Here is a 21210-nt window from a genome sequence, read left to right on the forward strand (position 1 = left end):
TGGGAGGACAACCTAGTATGTAGAAGTTAGGGGACCAACTCTTGCGTCTGTTGGCCTGATCCCAAGCAGGCAGAGTCCATGGTGAAAGATTATTGCTGCAAATGTCCTTGTGCTTGTGCCTTCCAGCGTGCATTGAGCAAAACTTCAATCTCAAGTCCAACTGTTTTCACATCCATCTTGAGTCAAGTAAAACGGTGCCTGTGGCCTTGATGGATCTTCACGCTTGCTCGCCGTCTCCGAGCGGCAGCCAGGAAACACAGCAGGCAGCCTACAGCAGCTCATATTAACTCGTGTTCTGTTCCATTGCTGCTAATGTGCATCAAAAGTGGCCGGAAAATGGCAACTGGGCCTTTTGGTTTTTTTGCAGTTTGAATAATTACACGTAACCTCATTTGCAACACAGAACCAGCAATCACCTTTGGACTTCCAGTCTCTCACTCGTAAAATGTCAAAAAAGTGTTTGCATTCCATCTAAGCGCTAAAAAGAGAACTGGGTCTCCTCCAGAGCTTTTATCTACATTACCTGTTTCTTCTATCAGGCTGTCTTCACCTGCATCCGCAGACTGAAACACAAAAGAACATATTTAAAGTCAATACTTTCTTCTTATTCTTTTTTTGATGCAAATATATGTACCATATAAAGGGACGAGAATGTCATATCTTCATCTTTATCCATTATCCCCGACTCATTCATCTGGTGAAGAAAAGATTTTCAATTCATTGTGTCTCCTTTTAAAAGCTTTGTGTTAAAGAGGTGGAACATATTGATTGGATAGAAGCTGTGTATGTAACCCAATTAACATCCATCCATCCATCCATTTTCTACCGCTTGTCCCTTGCGGGGTCGCTGGAGCCTATCCCAGCTGCACTCGGGCTGAAGGCAGGGTTTTAACATTAAATGTACACAAAACATACTGTGGAAAGACTCTTTTACATTCCAACTGCTAAATTTGTCAATTTTTTACAAAATACTAAGCAGTAAATTGTTTTCTCTCTCTCTAGCTGTTAAAAAAAACCTGATCAGATTATATGAAAATATTAAAAGAAGTGTTTCACATGTTTGTTTCACTCTGGTGACCCGCCACAAATAAATTTGGAGCGCCACAGAGAAGATCTTTTTATTTTCTTTTGTTTTACATGCCTTGAGTTGGTCATCACTTGCAAACACATAAAACGGGACTGGCTGTGTAGCTTGTCATTCCATATCCATGCTGTAGATGGCATCATAACGCCTCCTCTCAACACAACTCAAATAACTCATACGCATCTGTTAACCTGAGTTATATCTATTTATAGAATGCTGTTTTAACTATGAAATGGCATTATTTTAACAAAATAAAACACCATTCTATAGAGCACAAAAACATTTTTTTATCGCTGTAGGTGTTCTAAATTATGCTGCACAAAATTAAGCAATCACAAATCAATAACTACATTATGTTGTTAATGTTAGAAAAATGAGACACAATGTACACATTGTACATTCCTAATGACAAAAACAACTACAAGGCGGGGCTGGATGCAATATGGTCAGTGATCAATGCGGCGCATACAGGTACACCAGTGCAAAGATAATAAAAGTGGAAAATAGTACATTTAAAACACAGCCTGACTGGGCTTTTGCCACTAGCAAAAATGGTACTGATAGTGGCAACAAGTGCTAACGCTGGTGGATTACAACCACGGCAGTTGTCAACAAAAACTAATACAGATAAGTAGTGACGGGTCATTTTTGGCACCACCCGAATCCACCAAGTCACGTAAAATATAACAGTGCCATGTTACGGTACCCGTGTTGCGCCTGATGTCACTTAGGCACTTGGTGATCACTCCAGCAGCACTGAGAGCGGACTTAACCAAACTTCCTTAAGGCCAGAGCAGTCAAATTCGCAACTAAAAATAGGTCATGCGCGTATAAAAAAAATAAAATAAAAGTAGCACACGTGCGAATACAGATTTTGACCTTTAATTAGCGTTTTGCTCCTGAATTAAATCCATCCAAATTTGATCAAAATAGAGTGAAATTTGTATCAAATATGTGTAACATGTTTGAAATAAACTTAACCCATAACAATCAAATGGAAAGTGATTGACGCGGATGTGTCACTGATCACTGTGCGCGCTGACAGCAGTGTGTGTGTGTGTTTGTGTGTGTGTGTCCCTCCTGCGCCGCAGCGCCATGCATAGAGGGGAGTGGGCAGTAGTTGTAGCGGGGCTGTGTGAGACCTCCAAGTCTTGGAACAAGCAAGAAAACAAGGTCTTAGTTGGAGGAACTGGTCAGTAAAAGACATTTTTTTCACCACCTTAAAACTTGACACAAACTGCACTGCGCGCTCGTAACTACGAGGGTCGGAGGGACTATTGAACAAATCAATGATAGAAGTGACAAACTTGCCATTCAAATAATACCCCGTTTATTGACAAGAACATACAGCAATGACAGCACATTCAATCTATTTATTACGCAGAAGCAACACAAACCAGTGAAAGATTCAAAAGAGTTGCTGTCAAGAGTGGACAAACTGCCGCTGCTAGCCTGCTAAGCTAACAAAAGAGCTCAGAGCAACTACTAACTGGCTGATGTCACTAGACAACAGGCACACGCACACACAAACTTATCTTAACTGCATTATGCCAGCTATTTAAATGTTTTTAAAGTAGCGCAATAATTACCGTCCTTAGTAATTAATTACATTTATTAAAGAGTAATTCTGTTAGTAATTAAATAATTTTTTTTGTAAAGTACCGGTAACGAGTAACCATAATTAATATTTTTAAAGTAATTTTCAGCACACAGCATCATGAAGCAGTTTGGTGTTCCTGTGCGTCCTATAGTAATGTTTACCTAAAAAAAAAACATTGTTAAAGATCAATTATTTTCATCTTGCTGCTGACATTTAAACATGCCCCATTAATAAAGCAGAGCACTTAAAGGCCTACTGAAAGCCACTACTACCGACCACGCAGTCTGATAGTTTATATATCAATGATGAAATCTTAACATTATAACACATGCCAATACGGCCGGGTTAACTTATAAAGTGACATTTTAAATTTGCCGCTAAACTTCCGGTTCGAAACGCCTCTGAGGATGACGTATGCGCGTGACGTAGCCCGGCGAACACGGGTATGCCTTCCACATTGAAGTCGATACGAAAAAGCTCTGTTTTCATTTCATAATTCCACAGTATTCTGGACATCTGTGTTCGTGAATCTGTTTCAATCATGTTCATTGCATTATGGAGAAGGAAGCCAAGCAAGCAAAGAAGAAAGTTGTCGGTGCGAAATGGACGTATTTTTCGAACGTAGTCAGCCACAACAGTACACAGCCGGCGCTTCTTTGTTTACATTCCCGAAAGATGCAGTCAAGATGGAAGAACTCGGATAACAGAGACTCTAACCAGGAGGACTTTTGATTTGGATACACAGACGCCTGTAGAGAACTGGGACAACACAGACTCTTACCAGGATTACTTTGATTTGGATGACAAAGACGCAGACGTGCTACTGTGAGTATGCAGCTTTGGCTTTTTTTTGCGTATGTACGTAACTTTTTTAAAATATATAAGCTTTATGAACCTTGGGTTAGGTGAACGGTCTTTTGGGCTGAGTGATTGTGTGTGTTGATCATGTGTTTGAATTGTATTGGCGTGTTCTATGGAGCTAGGAGCTAGCAGAGGAGCTAGCATAACACGTACCGTACCTACGTGCGCGTCACGTACGTAACTTTTAAAAAATATATAAGCTTTATGAACCTTGGATTAGGTGAACGGTCTTTTGGGCTGAGTGATTGTGTGTGTTGATCATGTGTTTGAATTGTATTGGCGTGTTCTATGGAGCTAGGAGCTAGCAGAGGAGCTAGCATAACACATACCGTACCTACGTGCGCGTCACGTACGTAACTTTTTAAAAATATATAAGCTTTATGAACCTTGGGTTAGGTGAACGGTCTTTTGGGCTGAGTGATTGTGTGTGTTGATCAGGTGTTTGAATTGTATTGGCGTGTTCTATGGAGCTAGGAGCTAGCAGAGGAGCTAGGAGCTAGCATAACAAACACGCAGGTGTTATTATGCAGGATTAATTTGTGGCATATTAAATATAAGCCTGGTTGTGTTGTGGCTAATAGAGTATATATATGTCTTGTGTTTATTTACTGTTGTAGTCATTCCCAGCTGAATATCAGGTACCGTGAGTATGCAGCCTTGGCTGCTAAACATTCGATAACTTGACCGTATGTGCGCGTCACGTACGTAACTTTTTAAAAATATATAAGCTTTATGAACCTTGGGTTAAGGAAACGGTCTTTTGGGCTGAGTGATGGTGTGTGTTGATCAGGTGTTTGAATTGTATTGGCGTGTTCTATGGAGCTAGGAGCTAGCAGAGGAGCTAGGAGCTAGCATAACAAACACGCAGGTGTTTTTATGCAGGATTAATTTGTGGCATATTAAATATAAGCCTGGTTGTGTTGTGGCTAATAGAGTATATATATGTCTTGTGTTTATTTACTGTTGTAGTCATTCCCAGCTGAATATCAGGTCACCCCCGGCTCTTACAGCATCTTCCCTATCTGAATAGCTTCAACTCCCCACTAGTCCTTCACTTGCACTTTACTCATCCACAAATCTTTCATCCTCGCTCAAATTAATGGGGAAATTGTCGCTTTCTCGGTCCGAATCTCTCTCACTTCATGCGGCCATCATTGTAAACAATAGGGAACTTTGCGTATATGTTCAACTGACTACGTCACGCTACTTCCGGTAGGGGCAAGCCTTTTTTTTATCAGATACCAAAAGTTGCAATCTTTATCGTCGTTGTTCTATACTAAATCCTTTCAGCAAAAATATGGCAATATCGCGAAATGATCAAGTATGACACATAGAATAGATCTGCTATCCCCGTTTAAATAAAAAAAATTCATTTCAGTAGGCCTTTAATTTCGCATTTTGTTCTTTTGTTTGTTAGCTAAAGAATTGAGAATAGCTAAATGTTTTTTAAAGAAGATTGTAGATTATATTTGACTTTTCAAGGCTTTTTCTTTTTTCTTATCTCAAAACACCTCTTGAATTGGGATGTTATTATGCAAAACCTACTTTTCTTACTTGCAAGTACCTGTTGTGTATTTGGGATCCCCATCAGTCCCGAAAATTTAAAATCAAGGCATGCTGGATATATTTAGTTACGTCAACGCATATTTCCGTTTTATAGGTTAGTTTATGGGCAAAACCATATCGGTATATGGCTTTTGATCCATATGGCCCAGCCCGACACTGGTGTTAGTGACAGTTTCAGGATGTTCTCTGTGTTTAACAGAGCATTACAGTAGGTCCTATTATGATGGGTTAACTACTACCTTAACGTAAATGACCGCCATAACCACAACACCAGGGGGTGCTCCACTAACCACGTTAAACCCAGATTCCGAACTAACAAAGGTCTTAACTCATTCTCTTTCTATGCCACATCAATGTGGAATGCGCTCCCAACAGGTATAAAAGAAAGGGCATCTCTATCCTCCTTCAAAACCGCTATAAAAGTTCACCTCCAGGCAGCTACAACCCTAAACTAACACCCTCCCCGGATTGCTAATAATCAAATGTAAACAATCAAATGCAGATTCTTTTTCTTATGCCTTCTGATCTCTCTCTCTCTCTCTCTCTCTCTCTCTCTCTCTCTCTCTCTCTCTCTCTCTCACTCTATGTCCACTACTTGATGTCCATATCCCCCCCCCCACCCCCCCTCCACACTCCTGATTGTAAATAATGTAAATAATTCAATGTGATTATCTTGTGTGATGACTGTATTATGATGATAGTATATATGATAGTATATATCTGTATCATGAATCAATTTAAGTGGACCCCGACTTAAACAAGTTGAAAAACTTATTCGGGTGTTACCATTTAGTGGTCAATTGTACGGAATATGTACTTCACTGTGCAACCTACTAATAAAAGTCTCAATCAATCAAAAAAAATGGCATTGTGTTTATAAGTATGAGTGCACACATGTACCTTGTTTGAGTGTTAATAATGAAATTGTGGTATTTAACACATTTCATATTGCTACTCATTTTTTTTCTGTGCTACTCATTTTTTTCATTTAGTAACACCGGTGCTACTAGTGAAAAAGCTAAGCGTCCAGACCTACTTTAGGTAATGTTGCAATTTATAATGCCAATAAAGAAATTGACTCCATTGCAAGTTGGGTAGGGCTGGATTGAAGATGGATTGAATGCCCCGAGAGTACAATGACCTGGGTGAATCAGAGCATCCATAGACAAGTAAGACTACTAATATACATTGGCTTTGATTAGCATTAGCAAGTTTACATGGCGATTTCAACACCTCCTAATTTGTTATGAAAACTACAACTAAGAGGCACGTTACAATCAAATGAGCTGGTGCTTATTAAGTGCAATATTTGCTGTAGTAACACTTTTTAGGGCGCAACAAAATACTAGTTTTAGCATTGACTGGACTGACCATTAACTATACACTACTGCCACAACATTTTTAAATGATGCAATACAAATGTTATCATCAAGATTTTTCCATTTTCTACCGCTTGTCCCGTTTGGGATCGTCGGAGTGCTGGAGCCTATCTCAGCTGCATTAAGAACAATGAATATTTATTAATGCAAACAAAAGTACCGTTGTGTACCGCTATTGTTTCCCAGGTACCGGGAATTGGTACCGTATCGGTTCAAATGTGAATGGCACCCATCCCTACAGATAAGTTAAGCAATGATTTTGTAGCAACTGTGATTCATTTTGATTAATCCAAATTCAATAGTGTGATTAATCTGATTTTAAATGAATCGTTTGACAGCACTCATTTTAGTCAGATAAAAAAAGTTTGCCCTTCAGTTACATAAAGTGGGCAACATTTAATACATTGATTATAAATAAACATTGATTGATTGATTGATTACTGCAAAGAGATAACCGTATTGCAACAATGAATCATTACAGGTCATTCATTTAAATACTTGTATGTAGTGTATGTATGTAAATGTAAACATAGAAAATAAACAGAAGACATCTTTTACAAAATGATTTAAGTATTGCCTTTTAGGTGTTCTCCAAATAGTGTTTATGATTATCAATATTTTTGGGGCTCCATTTCAAACATCCTACCAAGTTACCAAATATGGTTTCAGTGCAATTAACTGGTTATTGCCATCACAATATCCCAAAAATATTGTAACAAGCTACGCAGCGCTCCTGGCCGCTATTTTTTTCTCCAGCCAAAAGGTTTCTCACCTCATCATCAGAGTCGAGAGTTACCTCGTCTTCATCATCACCAGTGCAGAGATGATCCCCCTCGTCTTCATGGAGCAAACCCCCCAGCTCGTCCACGTCGTCTTCAGTGGGCATTCTGCCGTTATTCTCTGCTTCATCCAGCACGTTCATGTCAAGGATATCCATGTCATGCATGTTCTCATGTTCGTCCTGAGTAGAAAGGGATTATATTTACAGCCTGATAATGTCAGAGTTATGTTGCACTAACCAAACTTACATTGCCGTCCTGGGATTCCTCCTCTAAATTGCTGTCCTCTGGTTCGTCGTTGTCTTGTCTTACATCTGAGAAAATGTATTGGACAAATATCACTGCAAACACTTGTGAAGTGACATTTTCAAAATGTGATTTTGTTACTTTCAAGCATGCTAATGTGCTCAACCACTTGCGTGCTGTGTGCGGTGGGGCTAGGCCAGGGGTCGGCAACCTTTACCACTCAAAGAGCCATTTTGACAAGTTTCACAAATTAAAGAAAACAATGGGAGCCACAAAACTCTTTTGAAAATTTAAAATGAAATAACACTGCATACCCAGCTTTTTTTTGCTTTGTGCTATGTTTTAACCAGGGGTCTCAGACACACGCCCCGGCCCGCACCTCAATATTTACATTTAATGTTAGTGCGTCCCGCGAGATTTACGTGAATGGCGCTTGATAGCGTCACACTTGTCAACTCTCCCAATTTTTCCGGGAGACTCCCGAAATTCAGGGCGTGATGGCACTGCTTTTAGCGCCCTCTACAGCCTGATCTAACAAGAGTACCTGCTCTGCCACATGTTGAATGCAGCTTCTGCTTGCACACGTAAGTGACAGCAAGGCATACATGGTCAACAGCCACACAGCTTACACTGACGGTGACCGTATAAAACAACTTTAACACTGTTACATTACAAATATGCGCCACACTCTGAACCCACACCAAAAAAGAATGACAAACACATTTCTGGAGAACATCCGCACTGTAACACAACATAAACACAACAAAACAAATACCCAGAATCCCATGCAGCCCTAACTCTTCCGGTCTACATTATACACCCCCGCTACCACCAAACCCCGCCCTCCTCAACCGACGCACAGAGGGGGGGGGGGGGGGGGGGTTGATGTGTGGGGGGGTTTGGTGGTAGGGGGGTGTATAACGTAGACCGGAAGAGTTAGGGCTACCGTCAGTGTAAGCTGTGTGGCTGTTGACCAAGTATGCATTGCTGTCTCCCACGTGTGCAAGTAATAGCTACATACAACATGTGGCCGGGCTGGCACGCCGTTTGTACAGGCAATAGAGGACAATACATGCAGTGCCATCAGCGCACGCCCTTATCGGAGAATATTTGCCCCGGGAGATTTCTAGGAGAGGTACTGAGATCCGTAAATCTCCTGGGAAAATTGGGCGGGTCGGCAAGTATGCAGCTGAGCCGCATCAGAGTGGTCAAAGAGCCGCAGGTTGCCGACCCCTGGGCTAGGCGTATCGATTCAAATATCAATACCGCGAGTATTAGATCGATACCAACTTGATGTGATCCATTTTTTTCAATTTCAATTTATTCAGGATAGCCTCTTGAGATGCAGCATCTTGTTTTCAGGGTTTTTTTTTAACACAAATACAAAAAACATACATCAAAACAAAACACACTGTTCTACCATGTGTGCATCACACCTGCTCACACACATTTACATCAACCATTGCAATACAACAAAACACACTGTTCTACCATGTGTGCATCACACCTGCTCACACACATTTACATCAACCATTGCAATACAACAAAACACACTGTTCTACCATGTGTGCATCACACCTGCTCACACACATTTACATCAACCATTGCAATACAACAAAACACACTGTTCTACCATGTGTGCATCACACCTGCTCACACACATTTACATCAACCATTGCAATACAACACAACACACTGTTCTACCATGTGTGCATCACACCTGCTCACACACATTTACATCAACCATTGCAATACAACACACTGTTCTACCATGTGTGCATCAAACCTGCTCACACACATTTACATCAACCATTACAATACAACAAAACACACTGTTCTACCATGTGTGCATCAAACCTGCTCACACACATTTACATCAACCATTACAATACAACAAAACACACTGTTCTACCATGTGTGCATCACACCTGCTCACACACATTTACATCAACCATTGCAATACAACACAACACACTGTTCTACCATGTGTGCATCACACCTGCTCACACACATTTACATCAACCATTGCAATACAACACAACACAGGAGCAACATCATACAACTTCTAAATGAGAAACAAAAACACCTTGTTTGCAGGTTGGAAAATACATTTTATTTAAAATTTAAAAAGAAGTAATGAACTTTACATACTCTACTGTGCTAACAGTGCACCTCTACCAATCTCTCTGCTGTGCTAACAGTGCACCTCTACCAATCTCTCTGCTGTGCTAACAGTGCACCTCTACCAATCTCTCTGCTGTGCTAACAGTGCACCTCTACCAATCTCTCTGCTGTGCTAACAGTGCACCTCTATCAATATCTACTGTGCTAACAGTGCACCTCTACCAATCTCTCTGCTGTGCTAACAGTGCACCTCTACCAATCTCTCTGCTGTGCTAACAGTGCACCTCTACCAATCTCTCTGCTGTGCTAACAGTGCACCTCTACCAATCTCTCTGCTGTGCTAACAGTGCACCTCTACCAATCTCTCTGCTGTGCTAACAGTGCACCTCTACCAATCTCTCTGCTGTGCTAACAGTGCACCTCTACCAATCTCTCTGCTGTGCTAACAGTGCACCTCTACCAATCTCTCTGCTGTGCTAACAGTGCACCTCTACCAATCTCTCTGCTGTGCTAACAGTGCACCTCTACCAATCTCTCTGCTGTGCTAACAGTGCACCTCTACCAATCTCTCTGCTGTGCTAACAGTGCACCTCTACCAATCTCTCTGCTGTGCTAACAGTGCACCTCTACCAATCTCTCTGCTGTGCTAACAGTGCACCTCTACCAATCTCTCTGCTGTGCTAACAATGCACCTCTCTGCTGCAAACTCGGGCAGGCCTTGTCCCGCCGCTCCCTGCTCCTCTGTCAATGTGCATGTAATTGAGGTTATTTTTGTTACATTTTAATATCTAGATTTTTGGAACATTGTTATATTGGAATAGCGTTTTTTTTCTTAAACAATTGGGAGTACAACAAACAAAAAAAATGTTATATAGTAATGTTTATTTAGATTGTATTTAGTTAGTCGTTGGCGTTTATGAGTTAGAATGCATTAAAAACAGAAAAACGTGTGCTTGTCTCATAAGGATTGTGAACCATAAAATTACAAAAAAGTGCAGTTCCCCTTTTCAGCTGATGTTATATTTAAATGTAATTTTATTGTTTGTTCGTTTTTATGCCTTTTGATCTTATTTTAAGCGTTTAAAGATGTACAGTAACATTTCACTTGCATGTTCTGTGCCTTTGATTTTAAGTATTTCAAGCATTATTCTTTGGAGTTGTTTTAAAGTTCTTTACAAATAAAGCTGGATTGGATTTTTTTTAGGGTGTCTGGAACAGATGGGAGAAACAGTATTATTTGACTTTGTCTTGAAAAGTTTTAATCTGGTGCACAACAAGGGCAATACATGACAACAGTTTTACCTCTGGCAGCCCGTCTCGGTGTAGCTTTTTTCGGCGCAGCCTCCGGCGAAATCACAATAGTGTCCGGGTTTCCACCTTCCTCCTCGATAGCCTGTGTGTCCACAAAATTCAGCCAAAAATCAACTTACATTGCAAGACCACTAAACGCAAAGCAAATTTGCAACAGCGCAACTTTGGAATACTGAAATATCAACACCGCCGATACCAGCTCTTTATGCTCCAATATCAACCGTCAAATGAAAATAGTGATACTTTTGATACTTCATTTATTAGAGATAATGTGTATCATTAACACAGTGGTTCTTAACCTTGTTGGAGGTACCGAACCCCACCAGTTTCATAAGTGCCTTCACCGAACCCTTCTGTAGTGAAAAATAAAATGTTTTTTTTCTTCAAATTCAAGACAAAGTTATGTTTTTTACTGGTGCACAAAATGAACCGTGCATGAACATCACCTTGTTCAAAGAACAAAACCAACAGTGCATGAACTCACAACAAATTACACACCTGCAAATCAGATGGAAAATTAGAGGGAAAATTGGGGGTATCCCTTTTTATTTACACGATGAGTTGGGTGTGTCTTGACCTCAGCGGGGGAGGCTCTGCCGAACCCCTAGGGTTCGATCGAACCCAGGTTAAGAACCACTGCATTAACAGGAATACAGTGTAAAGAAGTAACTAGGCATTGAGGCTTTTGTGAAGTGTTGTTTACATGTTCAAGTAAATGAAATGTGAATTACTTTTTATTATAATAGTAGTTCTTATATTTGATTTTTAAGCGTTTATTATTTTACTTATTTCCTTTAAGGTTTGAAACACCATTTTCTTAGGGTTTTTATGATTTTGTCCTCTATTTGTTCTGTTTTATTAGCTGGACTACATCGTTATTCACACCACTACCTCAATAGATTTCAGAGTTTTAAAAAAAATAAATGTCTTATATTCTTTATGCCACAGGTGTCAAACTCAAGGACGGGGGGGGGGGGTCAATTCTCGCCCGCTACATCATTTTATCCGGCTTTCGAAAGCCTGCAAATGTGTTAATTACTTTATATTTCATTATTTAATTTATTAGTTCTTCCCATTTTGAAATAATATACATGTACTCCTTTTTTTCGACCAAAAATTCCCACCCCTAATAATGCAACAAATACGTATATTATCATATAAACCCATCCACCCATCCATTTTTTACCGCTTGTCCCTTTTGGGGTCGCTGGACCCTATCTCAGCTGCATTGCGGCGGAAGGCGGGGTACACCCTGGACAAGTCGCCACCTCATCACAGGGCCAAAGCAGATAGACAGACAACATTCACACTCACATTCACACAGTAGGGCCAATTTAGTGTTGCCAATCAACCTATCCCCAGGTGCATGTCTTTGGTGGTGGGAGGGGCCGATCCTCAGGTGCATGTCTTTGGAGGTGGGAGGGGCCGATCCTCAGGTGCATGTCTTTGGAGGTGGGAGGAAGCCGGAGTAGAACCCACGCAGTCACTGGGAGAACATGCAAACTCCCCACAGAAAGATCCCGAGCTCGGGATTGAACCCAGGACTACTCAGGACCTTCGTATTGTGAAGCACATGCACTAACCCCTGTTCCACCGTGCTGCATATAAACCCATCCATCCATCCATTTCCTAACGCTTGTCCCTTTTGGGATCACGGGGGGCGCTGGAGCATATAAACCATTTTGTTGAAATAGAAATACATACTATTTATCTGTTTGATGTATGATTTCAAAGCAAGTTATCTATCATTGCAGACTGTAAAAATGACAATACATTTTACAGTAAAACTGTGAAATTTACTGTAAATGAAAAAAACAGTACCACTGTTTGGTGATAAAATTCTGGCAACTGAGCTGCCAGTTCTCTACCGTAAAATAAAAAAACGGGTAAAGTTTTGCTATTAACAGTAATACACCATAGATTCTACAGTTGTTTTACGGTTTTGATTGATTGATTGAAACTTTTATTAGTAGATTGCACAGTACAGTACATATTCCGTACAATTGACCACTAAATGGTAACACCCCAATAAGTTTTTCAACTTGTTTAAGTCGGGGTCCACGTTAATCAATTCATGGTACAAATATATACTATCATCATAATACAGTCATCACACAAGTTCATCATCAGAGTGTATACATTGAATTATTTATATTATTTACAATCCGGGGGGTGGGATGAGGAGGGTTTGCTTGATATCAGCACTTCAGTTATCAACAATTGCATCATCAGAGAAATGGACATTGTAACAGTGTAGGTGTGACTTGGTAGGATATGTACAGCGACCAGAGAACATAGTGAGTTCAGATAGCATAAGAACAAGTATATACATTAGAAATACAATTGATTAATTACAATCCGGGGAGGTGGGATGTGGAAGGGGGAGGGTGTTAGTCATGGGTTGTAGTTGCCTGGAGGTGTTCTTTTAGTGCGGTTTTGAAGGAGGATAGAGATGCACTTTCTTTTACACCTGTTGGGAGTGCATTCCACATTGATGTGGCATAGAAGGAGAATGAGTTTAGACCTTTGTTAGATAAAAATGTAAAAGGTAGATAGGTAAAAACTTTTCTATTTACATGATTGGATAATAACGTAAACTTTGAGTAAACTTGTGGCAAATGAGCTGCCAGATTTTTTTTGTTAAGGTTACGGTTAAGATCTAGTAACGGCGGTAACGGTTTACCATTTACAGTAATACGCTGTAAAAAAAAAAAAATAAATAAAAAACACCGCAAATTTGACGGAAACATTTGATCTACATCGTACGTAAACAGTCTACTCAATGACATTGTGTATTCATAATAACTCAAATTTAACAGCTATATTTACACCAAGTATCGGGTCGGTATCGCCGATACCAGCGTGAATTTGAATCAAATGAGTGTAATAGCACATGACTATTTAGAAGGAGGAAATTAAATGCGTGGAATTATACACATGGTTATTTAGAAGGAGGAAATTAAATGAGTGGAATTATACACATGACTATTTAGAAGGAGGAAATTAAATGAGTGGAATTATACACATGACTATTTAGCACATTAGAAGGAGAGCATCCTGACGTAGCATTAGCTTCTAGCTTTAGCCGCTAATGTTAGCACACAGTTAAAGGCGATTAGCTTGTTCGCTAGCAGTTTTATGCAAGGTCATGGTGTTAGTACCTGGCGCATGTGTTGAAACAAGACTAAAAAATGATTGTTTAGAAGAGTAGAAATGGGACCTTTTTCAGGCGGTCAGACAGCACGCTCTTCACGCCAGCGGTGTCCAGGTTTCGCTTCTTCAGCTCGGCCTTCAGATCAATAACCCTCAGCTCAGACAATTTGCGAACCTCAGCGCCGTCGGGAATTTCGAGGTCAGTTGCTGGATCAGCCATCGTCCCGTCTGGATAAACACTTCGCTGCAAAATGAATGAATTACAGCACAATTATGGCGCGCCGTGTTGCGTGCAACAATTCAAAATGGAGGTCCGGCTGCTTGCGGTTGAGCGATGACGTCACTGCGCATGCTCAGTTGATTCACAATGGAGCCGCTGCCGCTTGGAGTCGGTCGGTGACGTCACTACGCATGCGGCCTTCAAATAATGTTGGACCACATCTGCAAATATTGTATGAGAAGAAAAATATAACATGAAAGTCACTTTCACCCCTCCCGTTTATGCACAATCGAGGTTTAATAATGTGCTTGCAGTAATATATGTCTCAGAACAGGGCGGTCCAAAGTGCGGCCGTAGCTCATTTTTTTAACGGCCCGCGGCACAATCGTTAGCATTCTAATCATTTTTTCGGACGTGTTGTAATAAATGGAAATGTGTAATAAGTGGTGTAACATTGTATACATGTTCCAAATAAACAGAAACAGAACAGAATAGTATGTAAGCTTTTTTGCTCATTTTGGAGATATACATCCATCCATCCATTTTATACCGCTTGTCCCGTTCGGGGTGGCGGGGGTGCTGGAGCCTATCTCAGACATACAACAAATACTTTGTTACTTGATGAATGATACCTGTTAGAGGTATACACCTCTCACCAAATACTTTGTTACTTGATGAATGATACCTGTAAGCATGCTAAAGTTAGTATGCTAATTTTGTTTGTATACACCCTTCAATCCATTTTCTACCGCTTATTCCCTTCGGGGTCGCTGGAGCCTATCTCAGCTACAATCGGGCGGAAGGCGGGGTACACCTAAGTCATATTTTGCTACTTGATGCACGCTAACATCAGCCTGTTAGCATTTTCAGCTCCACACAAACCTCAGATTCATATATTTTAGTACTTGGCGTTTTAGCATGCTAACATAAGCATGATAGCTTGTTTGGCTAATTTAGCAGGTATACACAGAGTGTCTAATATTTTGTCATTTAACTAATTCGACTGTAAGCATGCTATTGTTAGAATGTTCACAAAGTACTGTTACTACGCTAGCTTTTCAGCTTATATTGCTCTTTTTTTTTTTTTACTTGACGCTATCTGGCTAGCGTGCTAAGTGTTAGCATTTCACTTCGGCTTTGGCGCCTCAGCATTCACACAACATTTCTACCAAAATAGCATTCTCTAGTTCTCTGAAAACAATCTATATTGTACTGGTTTAGAAGGTGAAAACTATGAAAATGGCCCCCGCATCCTTTGACCCTCCCTTGCTTTCAAAGTTGTGGCTTTTCACGAAATCATAAAGGAACAACTTCTTCCTCATGGACATGATGCACCTCTGACCTAGCTCAGCCCATCATGTGTATACACCATCACTTCATGAAAGTCAGCTTTGTAGGGGGTGGGGGAGAGTAGGCTTCGATGCACATCTTAAAATAAAGCCTGGAGCTCTGCCGACTATCAGTCAGTCAGCAACAGACATGTGCTGCAAGTATTTGGCTTTTCTCCAGATAATAATCCTAACTAGCATGATGTTGCTGTTAAAATGTGATGTTAGCAATATAGCTGCATAGCTATGCTAGTGTTGTTAAACGTTTATGTCCGACTCCTTAACATTACGTTGTTATGGCATCCATGACGTTGGACAAGTCCAGAGTTGTGGTTTACTGGCAAACTTTAGTTTTCATACGGCCCACTTTTTGGATGGATCAGTTCCTGTAAAAAAAATGCTTTGGTTTTTGTACAAGGCGGTCTTTGTTTGAACGAAAAACACGGTTTTACTGTTAAAAGTATTTCATATTTCCTCCTTTAAAGGGCAAAGGCCTCCCAGGTTCTTTTCTTCTACTTGTCCAAATAAGGCGAGGAAACTCAAATTGAAGATGAACAATTTATTCTACAAATGGAGAAAGTACAAACAGTAGCAATACCAGCGTCAGAGAGAAGACCGTGCCCTACAAAGTCTGACGCCTTCTCTCTGGATTGAACCTTGCTTTTGTACAACTTGCTGCCCCTGCCTGGCGGAGTTGTTTGGGCGTTGCCAAGTGAAACCAAAAGTGAATCTAAGCCTGTATTTTGGACACATTAAAAACATTTGCCCACTCTTGCGTTATCTAATTCCTTGGCACCTCTTCTCACCATCAAAACCAAATAAGTTAATGTGTGCGTATTTGCATGATAAAAACACACTTTGTTTTTACTCAATCCACTCTGCTTTTAAAGCAGAAAATATTCCTCTAACAAAGTGGATAAAGTACACAATAGCATGTCTGTGAGACAAACAGCTCATTAGCATTACAGCTACCGACACACCAGTAGGGCTTAATACAAGCACTTTTAAACGGTATAAATTCCAGTATCAAGGCTGGATTTTGAATAATGTACTTAGAATTGTTGGGAAACTATAATATGGGACATTTAATGCTTAGTAGGAATGGACATTGTTGTCGTCCTTAAATTTGTCAGTGTTAGCAGGTGTGAATAATGACCACGTATTGGAGGCAAAGTCCTCGGACAAAGAAGAGAGCTCCGACACACTGCCGGAGTCGAAGCTTACGGACGCCGCTGGTCGTGGTTCATAGAGGTTGAGTTTGGAGACCAGCGGTTTGCCGACTGTAACTGCTCGCTTTTCTGCTACTTCCTCCTCCAGGTCGGAGTAAACGTAATGGAGACATACGGAAAACGTGAGCTCCTTCTGCAAGACATTATAGAGCATCTTTGCTAGTAGGAAATATAGAGTCCCCGATATTAATGAAACTGACCTGAAGTCTCTGCAGACTTTGAATGTGAGTGTAGAGAGTGGGGAACTGAGGTGAAGGCACATGTTCTTTGATCAATAACAAGCTGCCGGCTTCAAGCAGGGTTTCCTGATTGCTCTTCTTCAGGTCCATATCTACATCCTGCCATAACCAAGACAAAATAGACTTTGTATAAAACCTAGCAGAGCAGCAGCGCTGTGTGTCATCCTACCTCAGGGAAGTCGGTCAGCTGAGCGGAGCATGAACTAATTTCTTTGGGCTTGTCCAGTATGCGCGTGTAGATCACCATAACGTTGGAGAACTCTGCAGCAAATCTACAGTATAAAGCGCATTATCAGCACGTTACTGTAAATTAGCGGTGTCCAACATTTTTCCACTGAGGGCCGCATACTGAAAAATGAAAGCATGCAGAGGCCATTTTGATCATTTTCATTTTCAACACTAACACAATGTATGGATTTATTTTACCTTTAGGGCTCCCCTCAAGTTTGGTCCCGGGGACCCCGGAAGTGTCGCAATCATAAAAATGCTAAAAAATAGGTCAAACTGTATATTCATTCTTTTCAACGCATACATCTCGAAATCAACTTCAGAGCTATCTGTCAATACAACGTTTAATTTATTTTATGATTTAGGCCCTTTTTGTCAGATAAAACAGTGTTTTTTATGGCAAAAACACACAATTTGCAATCCAAATTGGATATCAAAATGTTCAAAGTGGAATATTTGATGCAAAGTAATTTGAGCCTTAAGTACCATACCAACTTCATTTCAAAATAAAAATATGTCAGTAATTCATAACATTGATTTGAATTCATTATTACGCATCATTATCAATGCATAAATCTCTAGATCAACTTCAGATCTGTTCGTCGATTATTATTTTATATATTTTCTTTTTTTTGTTTGGTTTGTTTTAAGGCCTTTTCGTCATAGAATTTTTTTTTTGTGGCAACACAAAACATGAAATGTTTTCTTCCAAAAAAGGTTCAAAGTGGAATATTTGATGTAAAATAATTGGAGCTTTCAAAGGGTCAATAATTCATAACAACGTTGATTTGGATTCATTATTTTTTTTTGGAGCAATGACAGGTTTAAAGAAAAAAAGCTTTGTGTTATTAGAGTCAACATTGCAACTTTTTCTCGTTATTTTTCACCTGTTTGCTCTTTTATTCCACTTTTACAATGTTTTTTGAAATAGTACTTTGAAACTGTGCCGCAGGCCTTAAAAAAATCAGCTGTGGGCCGCACTTTGGACACCTCTGCCGTAAATGCTCCAATTAACGACTCTATTCCGTGAAGCAGTCCCCAACAGGGTCTAAAACATTTCAGGGTTCAGAAAACATTTTTATCAACAGTTGTGGCTGTAGGCAACTTCTTAATATAGTTAATTTTAACTCCACTAGATGGCTGTAGTTGCATTTAAAGTACCATGAGAGGTGAGAATCCAGCAGCTGGGATACTGTAGTTTACACATACCTCATCAGCGCTATTAATGCTGACTCATTTGATTCCACACATACCCAAGCTGGACCTTCACACCGCAGTCAAAGTGGATGAAGCGGCTCTTTGGGAGGGCTGTAAATGACATTTGAGATGAAATACCAATGGCCCACCGAGGTAGCATTGTATTCAGTGGTGTGCCTTCAGTACCATGAGCGACGGCCCACTGTAGGTTCCGAGCAGAATAGGCTGCAGAACATTCCGAAGTCTGAATCTTATCGGTGAGGGAACGTCGCTCAGAGAGATTACTGCGGAGCTCCAGAGCCTGCCTCCCTCGGGTGATTTCAAAACGACCCATGTCTGGTAAGAGCATAAAGGTTCCAAAATAAATAGTCTATTATATAAAAAAATACGTTCATTGGGATGGCCGATGTGACAAATGCAGTGAGTGACAAAAGTGTGATGATAGATAGATAGATAGATAGATAGATAGATAGATAGATAGATAGATAGATAGATAGATAGATAGATAGATAGATAGATAGATAGATAGATAGATAGATAGATAGTACTTTATTGATTCCTTCAGGAGAGTTCCCTCAGGAAAATTAAAACCATATGATAACTATGATAACCATAGACATGTCACTTACTGTGACATCAGTACAATATTACTAATATAGTTAATTAAATATCAATTGCATACATAATGTCACGCCTGGTTACACCAGGCCGTGTGTTTAGTGCTTGTTCCTGTCCTGCGCTCTTATTTTGGTGGCACTTCCTGTTGTCTTGGTGTTTTTTCGTAACTGTTTTACGCCTGCCTTCGAGCACTTTTTCCCTCACCTATTTTCTGTTTGTGATTAGCACTATTGACTATCCTTTTTCGATGCCAACCTCTAGTACGCACATACTTTGTGGACGCCGTCTGCTCCACATTTCCTGCAAGTGTTTTGCTGGGTTTCAGCAGTTTGGTTTTGTTTTGGTCATAGTATGTCTGTTCAGAGCACTTCCCTTTTGTTTTGTCAGTTTAATTAATAAAGACCCCTCTTACTGCACGCTGCTACCTCGTCTAATCCGCATCCTCAAAATCACTACATAATCACTACTTTCCTCGGGCGATGCAAAGCACGATACAACCCTGATATAGTGTTTGTCAGTCATAACATCACCGGAGTCAGCAAGAAGCTGGTATTGGAGCCCCTGCCAAAAACCCAACACTCAACGCTGCAATCACCCCAGCCACTGTCCCATTCCGGAGAAGATTCAACTTTGGGAAAGCGAACTGGCCTGGCTTCCAAGAAGACCTCGAAAGGAAGATTGCCCATCTCCCAGCGGACCCCAAAAGCTATGACAACTTCGCTAAACTCGTGCACCAGGCAGCCCGAAAGAACATCCCCAGAAGCTGCCGCACTCAATACAAACCTGGACTTGATACCCATAGCAGCAAACTATATGAGCAATACCAACAGCTTTATGAATCTGACCCCTTTGCTGAAAGCACCATGGAAGTAGGTGAGAGCCTCATGACTTCCCTATCAGAATGCCGCCAAAGGAAATGGCAAAACCTGATGGAGACAACTGATATGGCGAAAAACAGCAAAAAGGCTTGGAGCCTGATCCGAAAAATCAGCAATGACCCGTCAGCCCCAACACAGCAACTGTATACCACCACTGCCAACCAAGTTGCTCATCAGCTGCTGCTCAATGGAAAATCCAAAACCAAACAGCCAAGACCAAAGGTAGACCGACTTCAGTACTCCCAAACCACCGGACTGACTGAGCCATTCTCCCCTGAAGAGAACGGTTCAATACCAGCATCAATGCCCTTAAGACCGGTAAAGCCATCGGCCAGAACAATATTTGCACTGAAGAGATCAAACACTTTGGACCTCTGACACGGAAATGGATCCTCGACCTGATGAATGACTGCATGCTGACAAGAACCATCCCAAAGATCTGGAGAAAAAAACAGAATCATAGCTCTTCTCAAACCGGGTAAAGATCCATCCCACGCAAAAAGTTTCCGCCCAATCTCCCTGCTATGTCACCCATATAAACTCTTTGAGCGCCTGATCCTCAACAGGCTGGCCCCAGTTGCTGAACCTGCCATCATCCCCCAACAAGCTGATCCACAACAAGCCAACTTCTGAATCTCACCCAACATATTGAGGATGAGTTTCAGAATGGACTGGTAACAGGTGCCGTCTTCGCCGATCTGTCTGCCGCGTACGACACAGTGAACCACCGCCTCCTCCTAAAAAAGACCCTGGAGATGACAAAAGATCTGGCACTCACAGACCTCCTTGGAGTCCTTTTGAAAGACAGGCGCTTCCATGTTACTTTAAACAACAAGCAAAGTCGCTGGCGACGACAGAAGAACGGCCTACCTCAAGGTAGTGTGCTGGCTCCACTACTGTATAACATCTATACCAACGACCAGCCAATGGACCAGAACACTGAACGATTCATCTACGCTGACGACCTTTGTGTAACATCTCAAGAGAGTACGTTTGAAGCGGTAGAAGCAAACCTCACCCCAGCCCTAGATGAGCTACTCCTCTACTACGAGCAAAACCATCTACACGCAAACCCTGCGAAGACCCAAGTCTGCTCGTTCCATCTCAGGAACCGGGATGCGAACCGGCCTCTTAACATCAAATGGTCTGGAACGCCACTTGAGAACTGTA

At 40.9% G+C, this 21210-nt stretch overlaps 2 protein-coding genes across 6 annotated transcripts in view; both read right to left on the reverse strand.

The window, feature by feature from the left end:
- Nucleotides 1-14466, reverse strand: part of safb (scaffold attachment factor B) — a 34859-nt gene extending 20393 nt beyond the window's left edge. The window contains exons 1-6 of one of the 3 annotated variants that reach the window (XM_062027676.1): nucleotides 14171-14466; nucleotides 10942-11032; nucleotides 7519-7583; nucleotides 7263-7451; nucleotides 635-694; nucleotides 524-563 (exon numbers count right to left, since the gene is read on the reverse strand). In XM_062027676.1, coding sequence (XP_061883660.1) covers nucleotides 524-563; nucleotides 635-694; nucleotides 7263-7451; nucleotides 7519-7583; nucleotides 10942-11032; nucleotides 14171-14323 — 598 coding nt within the window. In that variant the 5' untranslated portion in view covers nucleotides 14324-14466. The remainder of the gene's footprint in view (nucleotides 1-523; nucleotides 564-634; nucleotides 695-7262; nucleotides 7452-7518; nucleotides 7584-10941; nucleotides 11033-14170) is intronic. The other 2 variants (XM_062027677.1, XM_062027675.1) reach the window with 2 other exon arrangements.
- malt2 (MALT paracaspase 2) overlaps nucleotides 14316-21210 on the reverse strand; it is a 38082-nt gene continuing 31187 nt past the window's right edge. The window contains exons 14-18 of one of the 3 annotated variants that reach the window (XM_062027679.1): nucleotides 18731-18880; nucleotides 18601-18655; nucleotides 17289-17391; nucleotides 17081-17218; nucleotides 14374-14544 (exon numbers count right to left, since the gene is read on the reverse strand). In XM_062027679.1, the coding sequence (XP_061883663.1) occupies nucleotides 14524-14544; nucleotides 17081-17218; nucleotides 17289-17391; nucleotides 18601-18655; nucleotides 18731-18880 (467 nt within the window). In that variant the 3' untranslated portion in view covers nucleotides 14374-14523. Of the gene's footprint in view, nucleotides 14545-15851; nucleotides 17014-17080; nucleotides 17219-17288; nucleotides 17392-18600; nucleotides 18656-18730; nucleotides 18881-21210 lie in introns of those variants that run through there. The other 2 variants (XM_062027678.1, XM_062027680.1) reach the window with 2 other exon arrangements.

The sequence above is a fragment of the Entelurus aequoreus genome, linkage group LG19 (assembly GCF_033978785.1).
Source record: "Entelurus aequoreus isolate RoL-2023_Sb linkage group LG19, RoL_Eaeq_v1.1, whole genome shotgun sequence".
Taxonomy (NCBI): Eukaryota; Metazoa; Chordata; class Actinopteri; order Syngnathiformes; family Syngnathidae; genus Entelurus; species Entelurus aequoreus.